The sequence below is a fragment of the Vulpes lagopus genome, chromosome 15 (genome assembly GCF_018345385.1).
Source record: "Vulpes lagopus strain Blue_001 chromosome 15, ASM1834538v1, whole genome shotgun sequence".
Taxonomy (NCBI): Eukaryota; Metazoa; Chordata; class Mammalia; order Carnivora; family Canidae; genus Vulpes; species Vulpes lagopus.
In genome coordinates, this window is record NC_054838.1 from 21,771,559 (window position 1) to 21,792,937 (window position 21,379).

At 37.3% G+C, this 21,379-nt stretch overlaps 1 protein-coding gene and 1 pseudogene across 1 annotated transcript; both read left to right on the forward strand.

The window, feature by feature from the left end:
* Positions 1-10,380: 10,380 nt before the first annotated feature.
* LOC121476152 (olfactory receptor 51G1-like) lies at positions 10,381-11,340 on the forward strand. Its single transcript, XM_041729888.1, has one exon. The coding sequence runs from the start codon at positions 10,381-10,383 to the stop codon at positions 11,338-11,340; it is 960 nt and encodes a 319-aa protein (XP_041585822.1).
* Positions 11,341-20,060: 8,720 nt separating this feature from the next.
* LOC121475917 lies at positions 20,061-21,018 on the forward strand (annotated as a pseudogene).
* The last annotated feature ends 361 nt before the right edge of the window (positions 21,019-21,379 follow it).

Consider the following 21,379-nt stretch of genomic DNA (forward strand, 5'->3'; position numbering starts at 1 on the left):
TGATGACAAGGATGTGTCAGGTAAGGAATAGCTCCTTACGTTGCTCCTGACTCTCCACTTGTGACACAATTCATATTTACTTCTGACCTCAGCAGGCAAGAATTGCAACACTGTGATTATAGTCCACACCCTGAGAGCATCCTTCACTTCCTTACATGCATCCAATGAGTCAAACAACTTTATGACTTTTCTCTCCATTCCCTCTCTAGGAAAATTCATCCAAACTTCCCATCATCACCCTTCCTGTGCTCTGCACACTGCTATATTGGCTGATCCCTCCCTCCCCATATTGTGATTTGCTTACTATACTTGTTCCATTTCTTAACACCATAGAACCTTTGAATGTCATACTGGTACTATAACAAACAACCTGGCCCACACACACTTTCTTCTTTTTAGGAGCACAATTGACACTGCTCCTCAGACACTCTTTTACTCTACCCATTAATACCTGAGACGGGGGGAATTCTCATCTCCTGAGACCTCAACCACCAGCCAATGCCAGGTTCTTGACTTCACTGGAGAAAGAATTTAAAGACAAGAATAAGTCAGAATAAAGTACAGCAGAAGAAGCTTTGCTGCAAAGCAAAAGTGCGTGCTCCAGATTAGGAGGTGTGGGTAAACTCAGAAAATCAAGGGGTGCTGGGTATATGCTGGGCTCTTGATGCTTATGGGTGGTTATAAATTGGGTGCAAAATATTTTTGTGAGGTTCGGTGACTAGAACTGGATTTCTAGGAACTCTGCATAATGTTTTTCATGCTCTATGGTAGACACTATGTGCAGTCTAATTTTTTTCTTGCAGATACTGCATATTTAGAGAAGACAAACTAGGAGTCCTCAGGCATCCCCAGTGAAGGGGTCATTCTCAGTCATTTGAAAGGTAACTGGCTTCTTGTGCACGTGCATCCTGCAGTTAAGCAACAGCAGCAGGATGCTTGTGGTCATGAGAAACCACGGAGCTATCACAGGTTTGCTTAATTGCCACAAACTGCCAGGTGTCAAACAGCTCCCCATTTTTTGTTACTCTTGCAAACATCCAAGTGCTTCCCTATGCTGCCTACCTCATCCCTATTATTGACACTTGAAAATTATAGAGTCTTGTGATCAGAAAAAATAACCCTTAAATCAGTGGCCACTGAAACATATTGGAATGTGTATAGAAGACTGGGCATCAATATTAAGTTGCAGTGGTCCACTTACTCTGTTGCTGAAGTTTCATGACCAGAATTTCTGCTTACTGTGGTCATAGGCCTTCAAGTTCCCTGGGGATGAATATTCTCTTTCGAACATGAAAGCAGCTGGATGTGTGTGGGTCAAGGAGCTAGGGAGTGTCTAGAGAATAACATTTCTGAATCATGATAAATATTGGGACACTAGAAGAATACAGGGAAACCATATTATTGGGAAATTATGTAATAAGGTGTCATTTCTAAATGTTTACTCTGAATAAGCTATTTTTCTGAGAACATTTCATGTATTAACCCACACAAATTTTAACTCCAATCAATGTAGGTTTGAGTAACTTATGTAAGGATGGACAGCTGACAAGTGATAGATCCACCCACTGACTCCAGAGACTTCATTCTTAAAGGTTTTGATAAATTGTTCCGATCATACAATAGTTTATTTGCATTTGTGTATGAGAGAGGATGGATGGGGATTATTCCCTAAATGCATCATTAATTTGATTATGGATGCTGGCTGAAAATTTTCTTTTAAAAAATGCCACAGGGCAGCCCCGGTGGTCCAGTGGTTTAGCGCTGCCTTCCACCCAGGGTGTGATCCTGGAGACCCAGGATCAAGTCCCACATCGGGCTCCCTGCATGGAGCCTGCTTCTCCTTCTGCCTGTGTCTCTGCCTCTCTCTTTCTCTCTCTCTCTCTGTCCCTAATAAATAAATTAAAAATCTTAAAAAAAATTTCCACAAAGGAGCTGGTCCACATCTGAGACTTTTTCTTCCTAAACCTTTCCTAGTGCATTTACTCACAATATATGAGCTTTTACCTCAGAGTAAAACTATCACCACTAGACAAAAGTTGTCTCCGTCTTACCCTGTCCTATCACCAGTTTGTGTATACTCTTTGAGAAATACATTTTTACATACTTTCCTTTATTTTGTCCTAAAATAAACAATTGTATCTTTTTATCTGTATTTGTGGCTCCATCAAGAGTTTATATTTCATATTTCACGTGTACTTTCAAACTCGCTCTTTCTAGTGTCTCTATCCCATTGCACAATTTAAATTTATTTTCACAATAGAAAATGAATGAACAGATTATGCAGAGAAAAAATTCACAAAAAGTGAATAGATCACTTAAAATAGATCCTACCTCACTTGCAATCTGGAAATTAAAAATTATAATGAATATGATAGAAAACATACATTGTATTCTTTTTTTTTAAGGTTCTATTTATTTATTTGAGAGAGACAGTATGAATGGAAGGAGGGGCAGAGTAAGAGGAAGAAGCAAGCTCCCCACTGAAGAGGGAGGCCCAGACAGGGCTCAATCTCAGGACCCGGAGATCATTACCTGAGCAGAAGACAGATACTTGACTGACTGAGCCATCCAAATGTCCCCCCCCCCAAAAAAAATATTGTATTCTTAACTAAATGTCAATATTGAGGGCAGGCCTTAGTGATGTTTGGGTTAAAGAGCAACTCTTATGAACAATTTGCAGGAGGTGAATTGGCCTAAGTTTCAGAGGAAAGTTGTGTAGCAAACATTATCACTAAAAATAATATTTTTGGCAGGGGATTTTAAATACTTTCCACCTTAGGCAATAATTTTCAATATGCACGTGGAAGTATAAACAGCATTTATCACTGTAAAACTCCCTGTATTAGAAGAAAATTGCAGTATTCAAAATGTCCATCAATAAAGTAACAGGTAAGTTAAAAATATCTGTGGCATAATTATATTATGGAGTACACAGCATACTTAAATATATTTATATAACTTCTACAAAAGACATCCAAATTTTTTTAAATGAAGAAAAATTAGAGTTTACCATTCTATGGAGACATGTATGTATATATGTGTATATAATATAGGGGATGCCTAAGTGGCTCAGCGATTGAGCATCTGCCTTTGGCTCAGGGCATGATCCCAGTTTGAGGATCTAGTCCCACATCAGACTCCCTGTGATGAGTCTGGTTCTCTCTCTTCCTATGTCTCTGCCTCTCTGTGTCTCTCATGAATAAATAAATAAAATCTAAAAATATAATAATATATATAGGAGATATATATAAAATAAATAAAATAAATAAATAGAATCCTTTTTTAAAAAAAGAATACAATGTGTGTTTTCTATCATATTCATTTTAATCTTTAATTTCCAGATTTCAAGTGAGGGTAGGATCTACTATATATATTATATTATATATTACGTATATTATATTATATATTACATCTATATCTATCTATCTATATATATATATATTTGACCCTTGAACAACATATGGGATTAGGGGTACTGAGCCTCATGCTGTCAAAAACTTGCCAAATAATTTTTGACTCTCCAAAAACTTAACTATTAATAGCCTACTTTTGGCCCTACTGATAATATAAACAATTGATCAATTAATTAACACTTATTTTGTAAATTTATTATATACTGTATTCTTACAATAAAGTAAGCCATAGAAAATAAGATGTTAATAAAATCAAAAGGAAGGGAAAATACATATATTGTACTATGTTTATAAAATAAAAAAATTATGTATTAAGTGGACTTATGCTGTTCAAAGATCAACTGTATAATACATACACATTTGTAGTGAGAATAATATAAACATAGAAACCAATCTCAAAGAATACACATCCAAAGTAGAAGTCTAAAATGTAGGATGGATGGAAAGAAGTATGGAAAAGGTATCATTTAGTTGAATCTCTGGGGTTTGGCTCTTTTACCAGTTAAATCATGCAGTTACAGTTGTCTTCATCAGAAAAAAATATCAACCATGAAATTACAGAAAAGATGTGGCCTATATGTCTTGTAAAAAATTCAAAAATCTTTCTATTCTCTTAAAATACCTTTTCTATCTCTCTCTGCATAGAAAACTGGCCATCCATCTATTCAATTCCTGAAGATGGCAACTCTGTGTCTTTGTTCTTCATGCATTTCATCACACATTAAAAACCCTCAGTAACTTGGCTAGAAGTGAAGACTCTACTCACAAATCAGCTCACATGAGAGTATTTTTCTAGGAACTTTGAACCATCACTGACATTTGTTCACATGTCCATATGGTAGGTGCACTTCCCTGCTTTTTATCTCTTGTCATATTGTATTTTATATTTTTGCATGTCTTTCTCCTTTATTAGAGTTCATATTCTTCCTTAGAAGAGACGATGTCTTTTCATACATTTGCTGTCATTCCAGTGAATGAAGAAAAAGAGGCAAAAAGAAAGTAAGGGGGTGTTATTATTTTTCCAGTAAATAATTTCAACATAAGTTTGAGATAAGCAGTGAATTGTCATCAATTTATTAGAGCCCACAGTTATCTCCAAAATACTGTAGTGCACTAACAGTTTCCTGATTATAATATTAAATCTTTCAGACATAACCAGGGATCAGTCTCCAATAGAATTGAATTCTGTCAACATTTTGCTCCTTATTTAACTACAGAATGGAGAAAAGGGAATAGAGGAAACTCACATCTTCTTTCTAAGAATAATAAAATAAATGGCCTATAATATCTTCTGGTTAAATCTACATCTTCTATCTCTTTACAGTAAATACATAAATTAGTACAAACAAACATGTATTGAACATCCATGAAGGCTATGTGAGTTGCACTGCAGGCATTATCCCTTTTAATTCTTTTTTGATTTTTGATTTTATTTTTTAATTTAATTCCAGGAGAGTTAACATACAGTATTATATTAGTTTCAGGTGTGCAATATAGTGATTCAAGAACTCTATACATTATTAAGTACTTATCTTGATAAGTATACTCTTACTTAATCTCCTTCACCTATTTATCCATCCCCCAACCCACTTCCCCTCTAGTAATAATCAATTTAATCTCTCTAGTTAAGAGCCTGTGTTTTGTTTTGCTCCTCTCCCCTTGTTTCTTAAATTCCACAAAGGGAAATCATATGGTAATTTTCTTTCTCCAAATGAGTCATTTTACTTAGCTTATGTTCTCTAGATCCATTCAGGTTGTTGCAAATGCCAATATATCATTTTTTGGCTGGTATTATTCATATATATATATATATTCTCCATATCTTCTTTATTTATCAATCTATCAATGGACACTTGAGCTCCTTCCATAATTGGGCTATTGTACATAATGATTCAATAAACATAAAGGTATATATATTTTTTTGAATTAGTGTTTTTGTATTCTTTGTGTAAATACCTAGTAGTGGAATTACTGGATCATATTGTAATTCTATTTTTATATTTTTTTAGGAACCTCCATACTGTTTGCCATTTCTCATTGAATACTTAAGGAATTTCATGGGTATGTAATCATACCATGACACAGTTAAGAAAGCAAGCTAAAAATGTTCATTTGCCTAAAACTATTCCAGTATGAATTAAGTATACTGCAATTTGAACCCAAGAATAATTACAAATTTGTAATCTTTACATTAACATGTAAACTAAGAAGTCATATAATTACTTATCGTTAAGTCAGTAGTAACTAAGCTACTAGTAGTTAAGTTTCAGAAGAGTCAACTTAAAAGATGAGTACTCCACAGGGTTTTGTAAATGTAAAATGACATACTGCATTTAACACTGCTGTGAGCAGCATGAAACATTGCTCAAATATCATAGATTTCTAAAGTTTGTTCAGAATATGGGACTCCTACATCTACTCTCTCACCAATTCCTTCCTTGGCCTTCCTTTAATGGACTGAACTAAGCAGAGACACCCATTCATGAAGCTGCAGTCTAGTCCCAAGGTATAACAGGGTAGAGATGTGCTGTTTGCAAAACAGGGGCAATTGTGCAATCTTAGGATCCATAGACGCTTTATTCTACTAAAGGCTTTAACCAGTTGGAACCCATCTACTCCTGCCATGTATCTAAGCTCAGCCAGCCATCAGAGATACAAAGTTTCCTTGAATTTGTCCACCTGAGTCTCCCTTAGGCATCCTCTGTTCCTGCGGAAATCCCCACTATCTCATCCTGAGAACATTCATCCCTCAGGCCCATATGTTCCTACTTCTTAAGTAGCATTAGTGGCTATGGTTCCCTCAAGCTTCCAGGAACCCTATATAACCAGGAAAACCTTAAAGCTTCTTTTGCCTCAGATAGATAAACTGGCAACTTCCTATGCCCTTTAGAAAACACTATCTCCAACTGGAGCACTCTATGAGCGAGAAAGCAAAGCAACAGAAGTTCATTATCATGGGGAAATAGAAGTGGCTGTAGACTCAAGTAAGTCTGTTATGGGGGAGGAGGGCTAGGCTTGGAGGAAAAACAATTTTTCAATGGAAAAGAGGGAATAAAATGTAGGGTAAAGAAGAGATTGTAGGAAATTGGAAATAAGAATTTAGGAAAAGTGAAAAGAGTGGATTTTGTTGGAAAAATGCATAATGTGGTACAGTAATGCAAGATATGTTTAAGTATTTTAGATAAGTGGACAGAGAATATTTGAATAGAATTATGAGAAGGAAACTTGGATTATTATACAAACAGAGGGAAACAATGTTTGTAGTTTGGTGAACAAGGGTAACAATAATATGTTTTGAGGTCAGAAATAGTAAAGCTTTCTGAGAGGCACTCTGGGGGATTTGAGCACAAAGGTAAAGAGGAAGAGAAGTAGGGGTAAAATCACATGTGTAAATCCAACTCCCTTTCCCCATATACTGGAAAGAAGGATCTTATTAGTAATGACAATAGCTTTCCTTTCATCCTGAGATCAGTAGGCAGTAGTTAACACATTTTAAACACAGGAATGATTTACTTTGCCTATGTCTTTCAAAATTTTTTGCTGTAAGAAAAATTGACTTAAAGGAATGACACACAAAAAAGTAAGAATCAGATGAGTTAAATGGCTTGTAAAACAGTTTAGAAGAGAAATCATGACAGAGATAAAGAGCAGAAGTGAATTAGTTAAATACTTTGGATATAGAAGTAAGAGGACACATCATTGATTGAATAGGAGTAAAAGGTTTGAATAATCAAGCATAATGCCTAGGTTTTGCATATTATTAACTACACAGCATGAGTTACATTTACTAAAATGGAACTATTAAGGCAATTATCAAGAATTCTTTCATGGCCATGTGATCTCTGCCTTTTAGACACACAAGCAGAGATATCTAGCAGACTGTTTTTTATATCCCCACTCTTGGAGATTCTCATAGGTCTCCCCACTTAACTCTTTTCTCTGCCCAATAAAACCTTTCTTTCAAGACCTGCCTCCCTCAATTTTCTTCTAGACCTAACTTTTGGGTAAAATAGTAAAGAAAGGTAAGAAAACAACACATTCTCAGGTGTTGGAGGTGTTTGCAAGAAAAGACAAGGGTATTAGGGAAGCCTCGTAAACATGTTCTGCACTCTGAGTGGGAAGGGCTCTTTGTGAATTATATCCATCACTCTAATTCCTAGTGTGTGACTAAAGGTCATCATAGTACAGAATTGAGACAACTCTCTGAAATAGTTAAAATGCTTCAGTAGCAGTTACAGAACCTTTAGAAGCAGGGGCTTAGATTCTAATTCTAATGATTATTTATATCTATCTATCTATCTATCTATCTATCTATCTATCTATCATCATCTATCTATTTATCATCTATTTTTAAGAGGAAGAAAATCTGAGCAGGAGGGCAGGGTAAAGGGAGACAGAGAGAAAATCTTTTTTTTTTTAAGATGTATTTTTTTATATAGATATAAATTTAATTTTTGTTGGTGTTCAATTTGCTAACACATAGAATAACACCCAGTGCTCATCCCATCATGTGCCCCCCTCAGTGCCTGCCACCCAGCCACCCCCACCTCCTGTCCACCTCCCCCTCCACCACCCCCAGCCCATCTCCCAGAGTTAGGAGTCTCCCATGTTCTGTCTCCCTCCTTGATATTTCCCCACTCATTTTTTCTTCTTTCCCCTTTATTCCTGTTCACTATTTTTTATATTCCCCAAATGAATGAGACCATATAATGTTTGTCCTTCTCCAACTGACTTATTTCACTCAGCATAATACCCTCCAGCTCCATCCACGTTGAGGCAAATGGTGGGTATTTGTTGTTTCTAATGGCTGAGTAATATTCCATTGTATACATAAACCAAAATCTTAAGCAGGCTTCATGCTGGGCATGGAGTGGGGCTCCATATCACAGCCCTGAGATCATGACATGAGGCAAAATTAAGAGTCAGGAACTTAACTGACTGAGCCATTGAGGTGGCCCTAATTCTAATGATTCTTGTGTTTGCTTTGTAACATTTCTGAACCTCAGGCTACTTATGTGTATCACAGGTCTCTGTCGATATCATATAAATATTTAGTGGTTCAAACATAATACATATATAAATAATTTAAGGAGTCTAAAAGTATTCTTGAATATTGGGATATTATTATAATTCATGAATCAATTTAAGGAATTATATAATGAAATGTCTTTCCTTTATGTAGAGATCTCCATTCATAGCCAAATTACTCTTGTGAAAGAATCATTGCATTATGAAGAATAGGTATAGATGGTTAAGTGACCAGGGCTTTAGTAACACACATATCCTGTGTTGTGACAGAAGGAAAATGTGACAGAAACTATAGATGGGTAAGATATTGAACCAGTGAAGTATCTGAAGGAACTGAATTTATTGTTGTTTTAACTTTGCTTTGGCACTAGGAACTGCATGTGGTGATAGACCAGAGCTCAAATGTTGACCAAGCTAGTCACATGGCCATAGTAAGCAGCCACTATTCTGGGAAATCACCATCTACGTGAGCAGAGCCTGAAACTAATATTTATGAAAGCTATTCTTGTGCCTCTGTGACTTCAGGAAAACCACTTCAGTCTCTAAGCCTCAGTCTCCTTATCTATAACATGCCTCTCTTTTGATGTCATTGGAGATATTTTACAAATATCTAATATTTTACAAATATTATCATTAAAATGTAAAAATTCAAACTGAAAGAGGACTGGGATTGGCACTTTCATACATTACTTAGTGTAATTATCTGTACCATACTATGAGATAGGGTTTTTTCACTTTGTAACTGAAATACATTAAAACTGAATGAGCAAAGAAGCAAAAACAAGAAAATTAGGAGAATGGCACCAGATTGCTGCAATTATAATGGACCACTGAATCACAGTGTGGGGATGTGGGGGGATACTAACTTCATTCTGAGACCATAAAGACAGTGAGACTGTGATTGCTGGTATTTTTCTTGATTCTGTCAGAAATGGCCTAAGGCCATGTCCACATACAGGAGCATTAGGAAAACAGTTGCGATTTCCAGTGACACCAAAAGAGAGTGTCCAGGATCAGCAAGACTGATGTGGCTCACAAATCAATTGCATCAGCGGAAAAAATGTTAACAATTCACTTAAGTAAAACTCTGGCCTGACTGCAGTACAAGTACACAAGTACACAAGAACTTACCCATGACTGACTAAATAAGGTAAATGTTATTTACCTTCAGATCCTTGTGGGATTCTGGTTCCCATTTAAACCAGTTTGAAGGCTTATTTATTTCCTTCTCTAATTGGTAACCACACTCACTACATATACAATGCTTTTGAAGTCATATCCATTCGTATTTTATGAAATACCCCCCCCCCCAAAAAAAAAAGAAATACCCATTCATATTTTATGATATGATTCAATTAGTCTTGTGGGTTTTTTCCATTGGAGATAGCTAACTCTATGCATTTATTGTCTAAGCTTTTTCTGACATTCCTTCTAGAATGTTTCCATCAAGTGTCCATGTCAGAGGAAAATAAATGCTTAACATGGGTAGGTCAGGGGCTTGGAAAATATCCTTACTTAATGTCATACACAAAAATAAATGGCAAGTAAACAATGAATCTAAACGTAAATAGAAACAAACCAACCTATCAAAATATTAGTAGAAAAGACAGGAGAATGTATTATAAATTTAGAGGAGGGAAGAGAATCCTGTGAATGACTCAAAATCCAGAATCAATAGGATAAATGATTGATTAAAAAACTACATAATAACCATAATCCACTTAAAAGGTTAAAAAGTAATACATTAAAAGAAGGTGGTGTGTGTGGCTAATTTTTCAAAACCATTTTCCAAACTGTATAAAGTCTCTACAAAGCAATAAGAATTAAGAAAACACCTAACTTAGAAATGTAAGTTGCTGTCTTCTCAATATTGTGTATTTTTCTTCCTTCTAGGAGCCCACATTTTTACCGTAGGAAAATGGCTACATGGGACCGACTCATGACAGGCTCTAACTCCAGTACTGAACAGTCTGTTTTGTTTTACCTCACTGGGATTCCTGGCTATGAGAATATTAATCACTTTATTTCCATCCCTTTTTGCATGTGCTACCTGATTGGAGTAGTGGGCAACTGCACAATCCTTTACATCATCCGCACAGACAAGAGTCTCCACAAGCCCATGTACTACTTCCTGGCCATGCTGTCCCTTACGGACATGGGCATGTCCTTTTCTACCCTGCCCACAGTATTAAAAGTCTTCTGGTTTGATGCCAGGGAGATTGAGGTGAATGCTTGTGTGGCCCAAATGTATTTTATTCATACTTTTTCTCTGATGGAGTCAGCTGTGCTTCTAGCCATGGCTTTTGACCGGTATGTTGCCATTTGCCATCCTTTGAGATATTCCAGCAAACTCACCCCACAACGCATTATCTATATAGGGGTCTTCATTATATTCAGATGCTGCATTGTCCTCCCTGTTGTTCTTGTTCGTATTCCTACATTTTCCTTCTGTCATTCCCATATCCTCTACCACTCTTTCTGCTTGCATCAAGAAGTCATCCATTTGGCCTGTGCTGATATCTCATTCAACATTTTATATGGCTTGTTTGTTGTTGCATTTTATTGGGGTGTAGATTCTCTAGGAATTTTGCTATCTTATGCTTTCATCTTCCATTCTGTGCTAGGCATTGCATCCCAGGGAGGGAAGCTCAAAGCTCTCAACACGTGTGCTTCCCACATTTGTGCTGTGCTCATTCTTTATGTGCCCATGATAGGGCTATCCTTGGTGCATCGTTTCGCAAAACACTCCTCCCCCATTGTCCATATAACCATGGCTAATATTTACCTGCTAGTTCCACCAGTACTTAATCCAATTATTTATAGCATCAAGACAAAGCAGATTCGTCAAGGTTTTCTAAGGATATTAGCACCCAAAAAGGTTGGGCTTTCTCACACTTAGAAGGGATGAGATTCTCTCTATTTTTGACCTTTGCATCCATGACCTTCATTCTGAAGATTACCAGTTTAGAATTTCTTGGACACATTTGATGCATCTTGAGTATGTTATAGTTAATAAATTTTACATTTATCTATAAGAAAAATATTGTAATTTTTTCTATCATTACTTTCTAGCTTTAAAGTATCTCAAAATCCTGGTACAAAGAGGTTTAGAAAGAGGAAATTCATTTTACCCAAAACATCTGTGGAGATCTTTTTTGCTCAGGTTTCAAGAGAAGCCAAATTTTCCATGTTAAAAATAAGACTTTTTTAGCTATACAAAGTTGACAGAGGTAATATATAGCAGACTGGGCACCAGCAACTAGAGGTACATTTTCTTTCCAGTGAAGCAAAGTAGACCTTATTCTCACAGACTTTGATCCAAATCATAATAAAATAGCTGTTTCAGTTTAGATATAGAATAAATAATAAGATTGCATTTCTTTGTTTCCTTTACTTCTGATGAAATCAGTATCCGAAAAAGCTTGGGTGATGAATGCATTGGGTTAATTTTCACCAGACTAATCAACACTTCACACTCACAGGACTGTATACTCACCCTGAAAGGCAGTAAAAAATATATAAATATACCCCTTGGTCAGTGTACACTCCTATGAGGAAAAATGTCTTAAGAACTTTAAACAAAATAGGAAGGAAGAGAGATGCCAAAAACTGCAGTAGACTCTTGCTATCTCAGCTAATTCTGTAAGAAATAAGAGGAAACAAATTTTCAATATTGAAACTTAAAGTGTACACTCCAATGGAAGAATAGAAATGTAGATGAGCAATAAGAAAGAGCATTCAAAGAGAATCTGTACTAATTATTTTTCATTCTAGTACCATAGGGACAATGAGGCTCCGATTGCTGGTATTTTCTTCCATCTGTCATCTGCTTTCATCTTTTCTCAGTGCTAGCTTTCTCTAACTGATGTATATAAGAAAAATAAATATGCAATGATTTATCTGAAGTTTTCTCTCTTATACTTGAACAACTGGCTTCTCTGAGGTTTTGAAAAAAATATTTTGTACATGATTAACCAAAAAACGAATATTAAGTTTCTTGTAAAAAACAATGAAGAAAAGTATTACACATATTAAAATTTCAACATGTAATAAACTTCCAGATAGTGATAGTCATGGTGATAAACACAAGAGATGGAAAGTGACAGAGATGTATACATGTATATGAGGTAGACATTTCTTCTTTGGATTTATTAAGGAATTGTTAGGAAAGAGATGCCACACTCAAACTGGTTAATTTCAAGAATTCGATGAAGGGGTCAGGAGTCAATGAAATATGTAGGCAAGATTAAGGAAAATGAAGAAGGTTTATATTTATATTTTTATCTGTATCTATGTATTTATAGTATTCCAGATGAATAGTTTGCTACCATCACTAGTCTCAATGTGACAAAGGAAAAAAGAATTTACCTGAACTCAGAAAAAGTATCTTGTGGAAAGGACATTTGACATGCACTTATCCTTTTTATAGAGAGATGCAGCCATTATGGGGAGTTGGCGAACCCAGGAGAGTAAACACCTCAACTGTATGTTCTTCTGTATTCCTGTTTCCAGCTCCCATCATTAACCAAGTCAAACCAGAAGCCAGAGAATGAAAGAAGTCATTCACGCAATCCGTTATGGTCAGGACACAAAGCAGGATAGAGCTGGGAAATAGACTAAACATGCCCTTCTCACAGAAACTACTCTGGCTTTCATTTTTATATCCTCTCTAAGGCTGGTGATGTAGGTAGTGCTCTATCCATAGCTCTAAATGTGGATATCTGCCCATCACATTCTCCCCGTCATAGTGAACTTACAACCTAAGGTTGTCAAAGATGTTGGAAGTGGAAAGTAAAATTGTTTTCTCATTTCTTTCCATTGTATACCCGTGGAATATAGAGACCATATGGCAAGAGTATGAATGCACTGACTAATGAAAACCCTTTAATTTGGATTCTTGATTATATCAAACTTATATGATAGCAAAGTGATTTAAGTTAATATTAAAGAAATGAAAATATAAGAGAATTAAGAGGTATCCAGTGCCAGGGAAGGCATTAAGTCCAGGTCATTTGTCTGGCAATTCCTTAAGACATTTGAAGATAGAAATGTGAGGGTTTTCCTATTGTTAAGGTATAAATAATCTCACATTTTTGTATACTATCAGTGGATGGAAGATTTCTTGAGTAATTGAGTACATTTTCTATAGGAGGACTATTACACTGAGGAGACCAACTTCTGGGAAAAGCAGGTTCTCAATTGAAAGTGTTAAATATATGCGTGCCTGAAGATTAGTAAATTGTGATATTTGTGCAATAGACAACTTTTGAGTTCAGTGAACACACGACAAAGTTGTTAGGTATTATCTTTCTTTCTATTTTTTATTGTTTTTTAAAGATTTTATTTACTTATTCATGACAGACACACAGAGAGAGGCAGAGACATAGGCATAGGGAAAAGCAGGCTCCTCACAGGGAGCCTGATACGTGATTCAATCCCAGGACCCCAGGACCACAACCTGAACCAAAGGCAGATCCTCAACCACTGAGCCACCCAGGTCCCCTTCTTTTTTATTTTTTAATTTAAATTTCATTTAGTTAACATACAGTGCAATATTGGTTTCTGGAGTAGAATTCAGTGATTCATCACTTACATACAACACTCAGTGCTCCTAACAAGTGCCCTCCCCTCTTTAATACCCATCACCCACCTAGCCCATCCTCCACCCACCTCCCTCCATCAACCCTCAGTTTGTTTTCCATGGTTAAAAATTTCTTATGGCTTGTTTCCCTCTCCCTCCTTTTTTCTCTTTTCCCCCTTCCTATATGTTCATCTGTTTTCTTTTCTAAATACCACACAAGAGTGAAGATCATATGATATTTGTTTTTCCCTGACTGATGTATTTCACTTAGCATAATATACTAGCTCCATCCATATTGTTGCAAATGGCTAGTTAATTCTTGTTGATGGATGAATAATACTACATTTTGTGTGTGTGTGTGTGTGTGTGTGTGTGTGCGTAGCTCATCTTTATCCATTCACCAGTTGATGGACATTTGGGCTCTCTCCATTGTTTGGGTATTGTTGATAATGCTGCTGCAACCATCAGGGTGAATGTATCCCTTTGAATCTGTATTTTTGTATTCTTTGGGTAAATACCTACTAGGGCAATTGCTAGATCTTACGGTTGTTCTATTTTTAACTTTTTGAGGAGCCTCCAAACTGTTCTCCAAGGTGGCTGCACCAGTTTGCATTCTCACTAATAGTGCAAGAGGGTTCTCCTTTCTCTGCATCCTCGCCAATACCTGTTGTTCCTTGTGTAATTAATTTTAGCCATTCTAACAGGTGTGAGGTGGTATCTCATGGTGCTTTTGATTTGTATTTCCCTGATGATGAGTGAGGTTGAGCATCTTTTCATGTGTCTGGCTACATGATTAGTTGACTCTATAGTTGTGGGGCCATTTCTGGGTTCTCTATTCTGTTCCATTGATTTATGTGTCTGTCTTTGTGCCAGTACTATACTGTCTTGATCACTACAGGTTTGTAATATAACTTGAAATCCAGAATCATGATGCCTTCAGTTTTGTTTTTCCTTTTTCAGAGATGCTTTGGCTATTTGGGGTCTTTTGTGATTCATACAAATTTTACGATTGTTTGTTCCAACTTTGTGAAAAATACTAGTGGTACTTCGATAGGGACTGTATTAAATCTGTAGATTGCTTTTAGGTAGTATAGACAATGATGAGAGTAGACATCTTTGTCTTTCTCCTGAATGTAGGACAAAGGTTCTCAGTATTTGCCCACTGATGATGAGAATAGCTGTGGAATTTTCATATATGGTCTTTATGATGTTCAGGTATGTTCCATCTATCCCTACTTTGTCAAGGGTTTTTATCAAGAAAGGATGCAGTATTTTGTCACATGCTTCTTCTGCAATTTTGACAGGATCATATGGCTCTTAGGTTTTATTTTATTAATGTGGTATATCATGTTGATTGATTTGTGAATATTGAACCACCCTTGCAGGCAGGAATAAATCCCACTCGATAGTGGTTAATAATTCCTTTAATGCACACTTGAATTTTATTTGCAGTATTTTACTGATAATTTTTGCATCCATTCTCATCAGGGATATTGGCCGATAATTCTCCTTTTCAGTGGGGTCTTTGGTTTAGGAATCAAAGTAATGCTGGCTCCACAAATTGTGTTTGGAAGTTTTCCTTCCATTTCTACTTTTTGAAACACTTTGAGGAAAATAGCTAATAACTCTTCTTTAAATGTCTGATAGAATCCGTGGGAATCCATCTCAAACCAGACTTTTGTTTGTTTGGAGATGTTAGGCATTATAATTAGATCAATGTCAAAATCAACACCAGAGTTGATATTCATAGGGGACCACATTTTAAAGTAGTTCCTGTACTAACCAGAATGACACCATACTTGAAATTCCCATCCCAATTAGAGATTTTGAGTATTCATTAGTGTACATGCCACCCTGCTGCATAGTTCAATCACCAATAGACATTGAAGAGTCAGTATTGTTGACAAAGTAAGAGTTTTAAAACTTGAGTAAAAAATTCTATTTTTAGTCATATTAACCATATTATCTGTTTCATCAGGGAGAAATCTATGGCATAGTGAAAATAGTACCACCATAGCCAATCATATCTGAGTGATGATGTTGGTTTTATTGTTTGGTATGTGGTTCTTGAAATGCATTTTATTTTTATAGCAGATTTAAGTTCACAGGAAAATTGAGTGACAGAAACATGAATTTTCAAAAACCCCTGTTGTATGATTTTAAGAGAGGCAGACACATAACTGAATCTTATTTTTAACTAGTGTCTAATAATAGAGCTTAACTGGAGTCATTTCCAGCTCTAAGGGCACAGATTTATGTCCCTCTCCAATGTAAGTCCTTATAAATACCCTCCAAGCTACAACATATCCAAAATTCTTTACTGCCCTATCATATTCTGGATACAAAGTAGTATTTCATATCACTTTGCACTAACTCATTGGTTCCACACATTGAGGCAATAAGCATTAGAGAATCTCAATAGCCTTCTTGGCCCTGTATTCCCAAACTACTACACCCGGATGTAGCCTAAATAGTGGAGAAAGCCCAAGCTGACAAACAGTGTCAGTGGCACTGACAGGGTTACACACACTGTCCTGCATTTATCCTGGGGCCTCATATCTCAAAGTACTGGAGGAAGACTTCTGAACTGATCCTTCTTGCTCAGAGAATTAGAATGGTCTCCAGTGGCCAGAGGAACTAGCCTACCTGGTAGGTGAGGACTGGAGACAATAAAAGTGGGCGTAAGAGGAAAACACAGAGGGGGATGTGAGACACAACAGGGTGGAGAGTGGACACTGAAGAGTGTGAGAAGGACCAGGAGAATGTTCCAGAAGGGAAGGGTTATCAGGTCATCATAGAACATGATTTTCACCAAAATGCCTTCATGCTCATTCCTATAGCTTTCAAGCCAGATTCGGTCAGACTTTTCAGATTGGACTTGCCAAGGATACCCCAGATCTCTATGGTGGGTGGTCTGTGTGTCCATGGGCGGGATGTGATGCTTCCAGGGGTGAAGGATTATTTTTGTGACATGACAGAATGGGGATTCCAGAATGTGATTGGGACTGTATCAGATAACCTTCAAAGTCCCTTAGAATCCCAAGTATCAGTGCTTTCCAATATGACATAGTTGTGACTCAGGAGTCTAAACCTCAAATTATAACTCCTTCCAATTTTTGAGTCTATCGACTACATCTTCAAACTGCACCCTCCTATTCTGAGGCATGGTAGAAGACCTCATGAGGCCATGTGAATGAATTTGAAAAGAATCAGAAGCAATAGGAATTGAGCAGTCAAAATGCACCAATGCCACATTATGAGGAGTTGTGGAATAATAGGCAGAGCAGATCCTAGTGAATCTGTGGAACATAGTGAATATATGTTGTGGCAACTTCAGAACACTGACATGGCTGCTCAGATTCCAGGCTCGTGATAGTCCCCAAAGATCTCATTCCTTTATTTGCACAGACTTCCCATTTTATCCTGGGCTCTACCTTTATTTTCCTTCTCAAATTGGTAAGGAACAGAATGAAAACTATGTAAGTATAGTGATTGAAATTACCAGAAGAATTTGGAGGTAAAGGACATGAAGCAATTTATACCTATATCTATACTGAATTTTCACTGGAAGAAACAGAGATGAACCTCATATCCCTCACTTCCAATCCCTCAGCTGACCTAGATCACTTTTGTAAGATGCCCACTCAGGGTGTTTCCTCTCTGGAGGATACTCCACAGTCTCCTCATATCTTCCTACCTCCCATTACACTTCCAAGAAATATCGTTATTGTCATTGCTGACATCACCGTTATCAGTATTTTATTTTAATGGTCACTATATGTAAGGTGCCATGCTAATTATTTTACCCACATGATCTCCTTTAATTATAAGCACAAACTTGTCAAGTTGTTTTTATCTACAGTTTACAGATGAGGCTCCTCTGATTCCAGAGGGAAATAAGCCTATTTGCCCAACCCAAACGTGAGCAAGCATTGGGACCTAGAATATTACTGAGGTGGATGTGCTTGTGGAAGCAGAGAAAGAGTCTGAACAAGGTGGATGGAGGGCAGTTGCCCCCTCAAACCTCAATAGAAAGTCATGGAAATGATAAAGCTGCTGCAGCCTGGCCTCCAGATCAGGTATATTCCAGTTTTCCATTAAACCTCAGGTTCACCTCTTCTTGGCAGAGGGAAAGAGACCCCATAAAGTGAGAGAAATAGTGTGAACTGACCAGCAGTGAGGTAAACGAAAGGCAGATTTCCTATTGGATTAGGGATGACATCTTGGAAGATAATCAGGGAAGAGAAGGAATCATATTGGAAAATTTGAGCTTGGAAGGTAATAAGTGCAGGGGTGGACAGGAGGGTGAGGGAGATAAGACCAGGGCAAGAGAAGCAAGACTTGGTGATAGAAGAAAATAGCAGGAGATCCCACAATGTGTGGGCAGGATTTAATTGTAATATAAGTAGTCAGAAAGACTGGATTTATGATCTCTGGCATTTATTTATTTATTTATTTATTTATTTATTTATTTATTTATTTTCATTATTACATGTCTTCTGTTGCATAGAAAACTATGATTATTAATAATTCCAGCCACATATCTGCCACAGTCAGAGTTTGTGCATGGAACTAGACAAGACTGAAGGGGATCTGAATCTCACAAAGTCCAAGGCAGACTTTACAAGACAGGAAGATGCCAGATTTTTTATTAGCAGTGGGAAGTAAGCTGTCTCCTGGATTGCAAATTCTCAAAACAGCATTTTGGTGAGCAGGGATTCTTGGCAAGTGATGGGCAAGTGGGATTTTGAGAGGTGGCTCATCTGTTGTACTTCAGAGATGTTGTTCTTGACCACAGAAGGGGTAAGAGACTCTATTGGTGGGAAATATGTTTTCTCATTTGTTCTGAGTAGGAAAGACTTTGCATCCAGGTCAGATGCTTTTTCTGAGCATCATACTTTCTCGTTATCTTGTTTTCTCTAGTTTTTGCTCTGAAGAATGAATTTCTGCTCTATCTTTCCTTATAGCACCTAATTTATTTAGTTACTCATTTTTATAGAAGGTACCACTCTCAAATTGATGGATTAGATCTGACCTTTAAGAAAGAAGGTTCTGAAACTTTAAAGTCAGAAGCAACTATACTTTGCTAAAATTATATATTTTATTACAATAAGAACATTACACATCAAATGACACAGTTCATTATTATAATTCTTAAAATTCTAAATTATTTCAAGGAAGTGTATTTTAACCTATATTTAGCTTGTGGTGATGCTGGTCCAAGACCAGGCCTGTGGCGACATTTACATAATTTTGGATATGTTGGTAAGAGCTGCTTATGTTAATAAGCTGACTCATCCTTGTCTCAGGCGGACATTTGACGGGATGAATTCTTTTTTTTAATTGGAATTCAATTTGCCAACATACAGAATAACACCCAGTGCTCATCCTATCAAGTGCCCCCCTCAGTGCCCGTCACTCGTCACCCCCACCCCCTGCCCACCTCCCTTTCCACCACCCCTTGTTCATTTCCCAGAGTTAGGGAATGTTCTGTCTTCCTTTCTGATATTTCCCACTCATTTTTTCTCCTTTCCCCTTTATTCCCTTTCACTATTTTTTATATTACACAAATGAATGAGACCATATAATGTTTGTCCTTCTCCTAGTGTTCACGTCTTTTGCCCATTTCAAGAGAGAAAGAAGCTAAAGTTAACAAAGCTCAGTAGCCCTTGCCAAGAAAATTCTGGAAGGAATTATAAAGTGAAAGATCTAATCTAGAACTGTTTGTGTGTGTGCTGTTCTGAGTAGTGTCTTTAGAAGAAGATTGTCTGTATTTAGACAGAATGTCAATGGATCTGCATCCAGGAGGCAGGAGGAAATGTCCTTGTGGTCATAAAGTGGATATTTCACTTACCTGACAATGCACAGCAATGCAACGTAGACAGACAGAGCAAAAATGTGAGGATGCATGGAAGAGTGCAAACAAGAACATGTCATTTGTTTTGTGTTGTTTTCCTGACTCAGATGCTGATCTCATGATTGCCCTCCCCACTGGCTTGGGATCCTGAATTTGGATTGTTAGCTGCACAGCGAGCTCCATGGCAACCTTAAACTCCAGTAATAGCCTGTCCTCCACATTCTATCTCACAGGTATCCCTGGCTATGAGGAATTTCACCACTGGATATCCATTCCATTCTGTCTCCTCTACCTTGTTGGAATAATGGGTAACTGCACCATCCTGCATATTGTTCGGACAGACCCCAGGCTCCATGAGCCCATGTACTACTTCCTGGCCATGCTTTCCCTCACTGACATGGGCATGTCCATGCCCACAATGATATCACTCTTCAGGGTGCTGTGGTCCATTTCCCGGGAAATCCAGTTCAATATCTGCGTGGTCCAAATGTTTTTAATTCACACTTTCTCCTTCACTGAATCATCTGTGCTCTTGGCCATGGCCTTTGACCGCTATGTGGCTATCTGCCACCCTCTACGATATGCTACCATTCTCACCCCAAGACTTATCATTAAAATTGGCCTTGCAGCCCTGCTTAGGAGTGCCTTTGCCATAATTCCACTTCTGGCCAGGTTGGCCTTCTTTCCTTTCTGCCACTCCCACATCCTTTCTCATTCCTATTGTCTGCACCAGGACATGATTCGTCTTGCCTGTGCTGACACCAAGTTTAATGTTATATACGGGTTGGTTCTTATTAGTGTGCTGTGGGGCATGGACTCTCTGGGTATTTTTGTGTCTTATATGAACATTCTGCACTCAATATTAAGAATCGCATCACGTGAGGGGAGGCTTAAGGCCCTCAACACATGTGCATCCCACATCTGTGCTGTACTCATCTATATGTGCCGATGATTGGGCTCTCTATTGTCCATCGTTTTGCCAAACACTCCTCTCCCCTCATCCACATCTTCATGGCTCACATCTACTTATTGGTTCCACCCGTGCTTAATCCAATCATCTATAGTGTGAAGACCAAACAGATCGCCAAGGCGTTCTCCACCTACTTTTCCCCACAAAAATCAGTTCTACTATGATGTAGGCATGCCCTCAAGACAATAATAGCAGCAATCTAAATGATGTAAACACATACTGATTTGTCTGCTCTAGGTTTGTAGGCATCATATTTGCCAACAAAAGAGTAAAGAACAGAATTGGAGGCAACAGAGCATCTCAAGAAGTTCCTAAGGAGACAGTGGTATCTCCTGGCACTATACAGCTTGAATTAACATGTATTTTATACATTCCCTGTAAATATAAACACATTAGATTGGAGTGTGGTAGATATCATTTCCATCTATTCCCTTCCATTTCTATCCCCAACCCTTTCCAGTCATTTATCCATTAAGTTTTCCTTAAATATAATAATTCCACATTTCTTTGCTTCTGATACTCTTATTTGT

Bases quoted from the DNA above. Each gene is read 5' to 3' on its own strand.
- LOC121476152 (XM_041729888.1), top strand. From the start codon at position 10,381: ATGACAGGCTCTAACTCCAGTACTGAACAGTCTGTTTTGTTTTACCTC.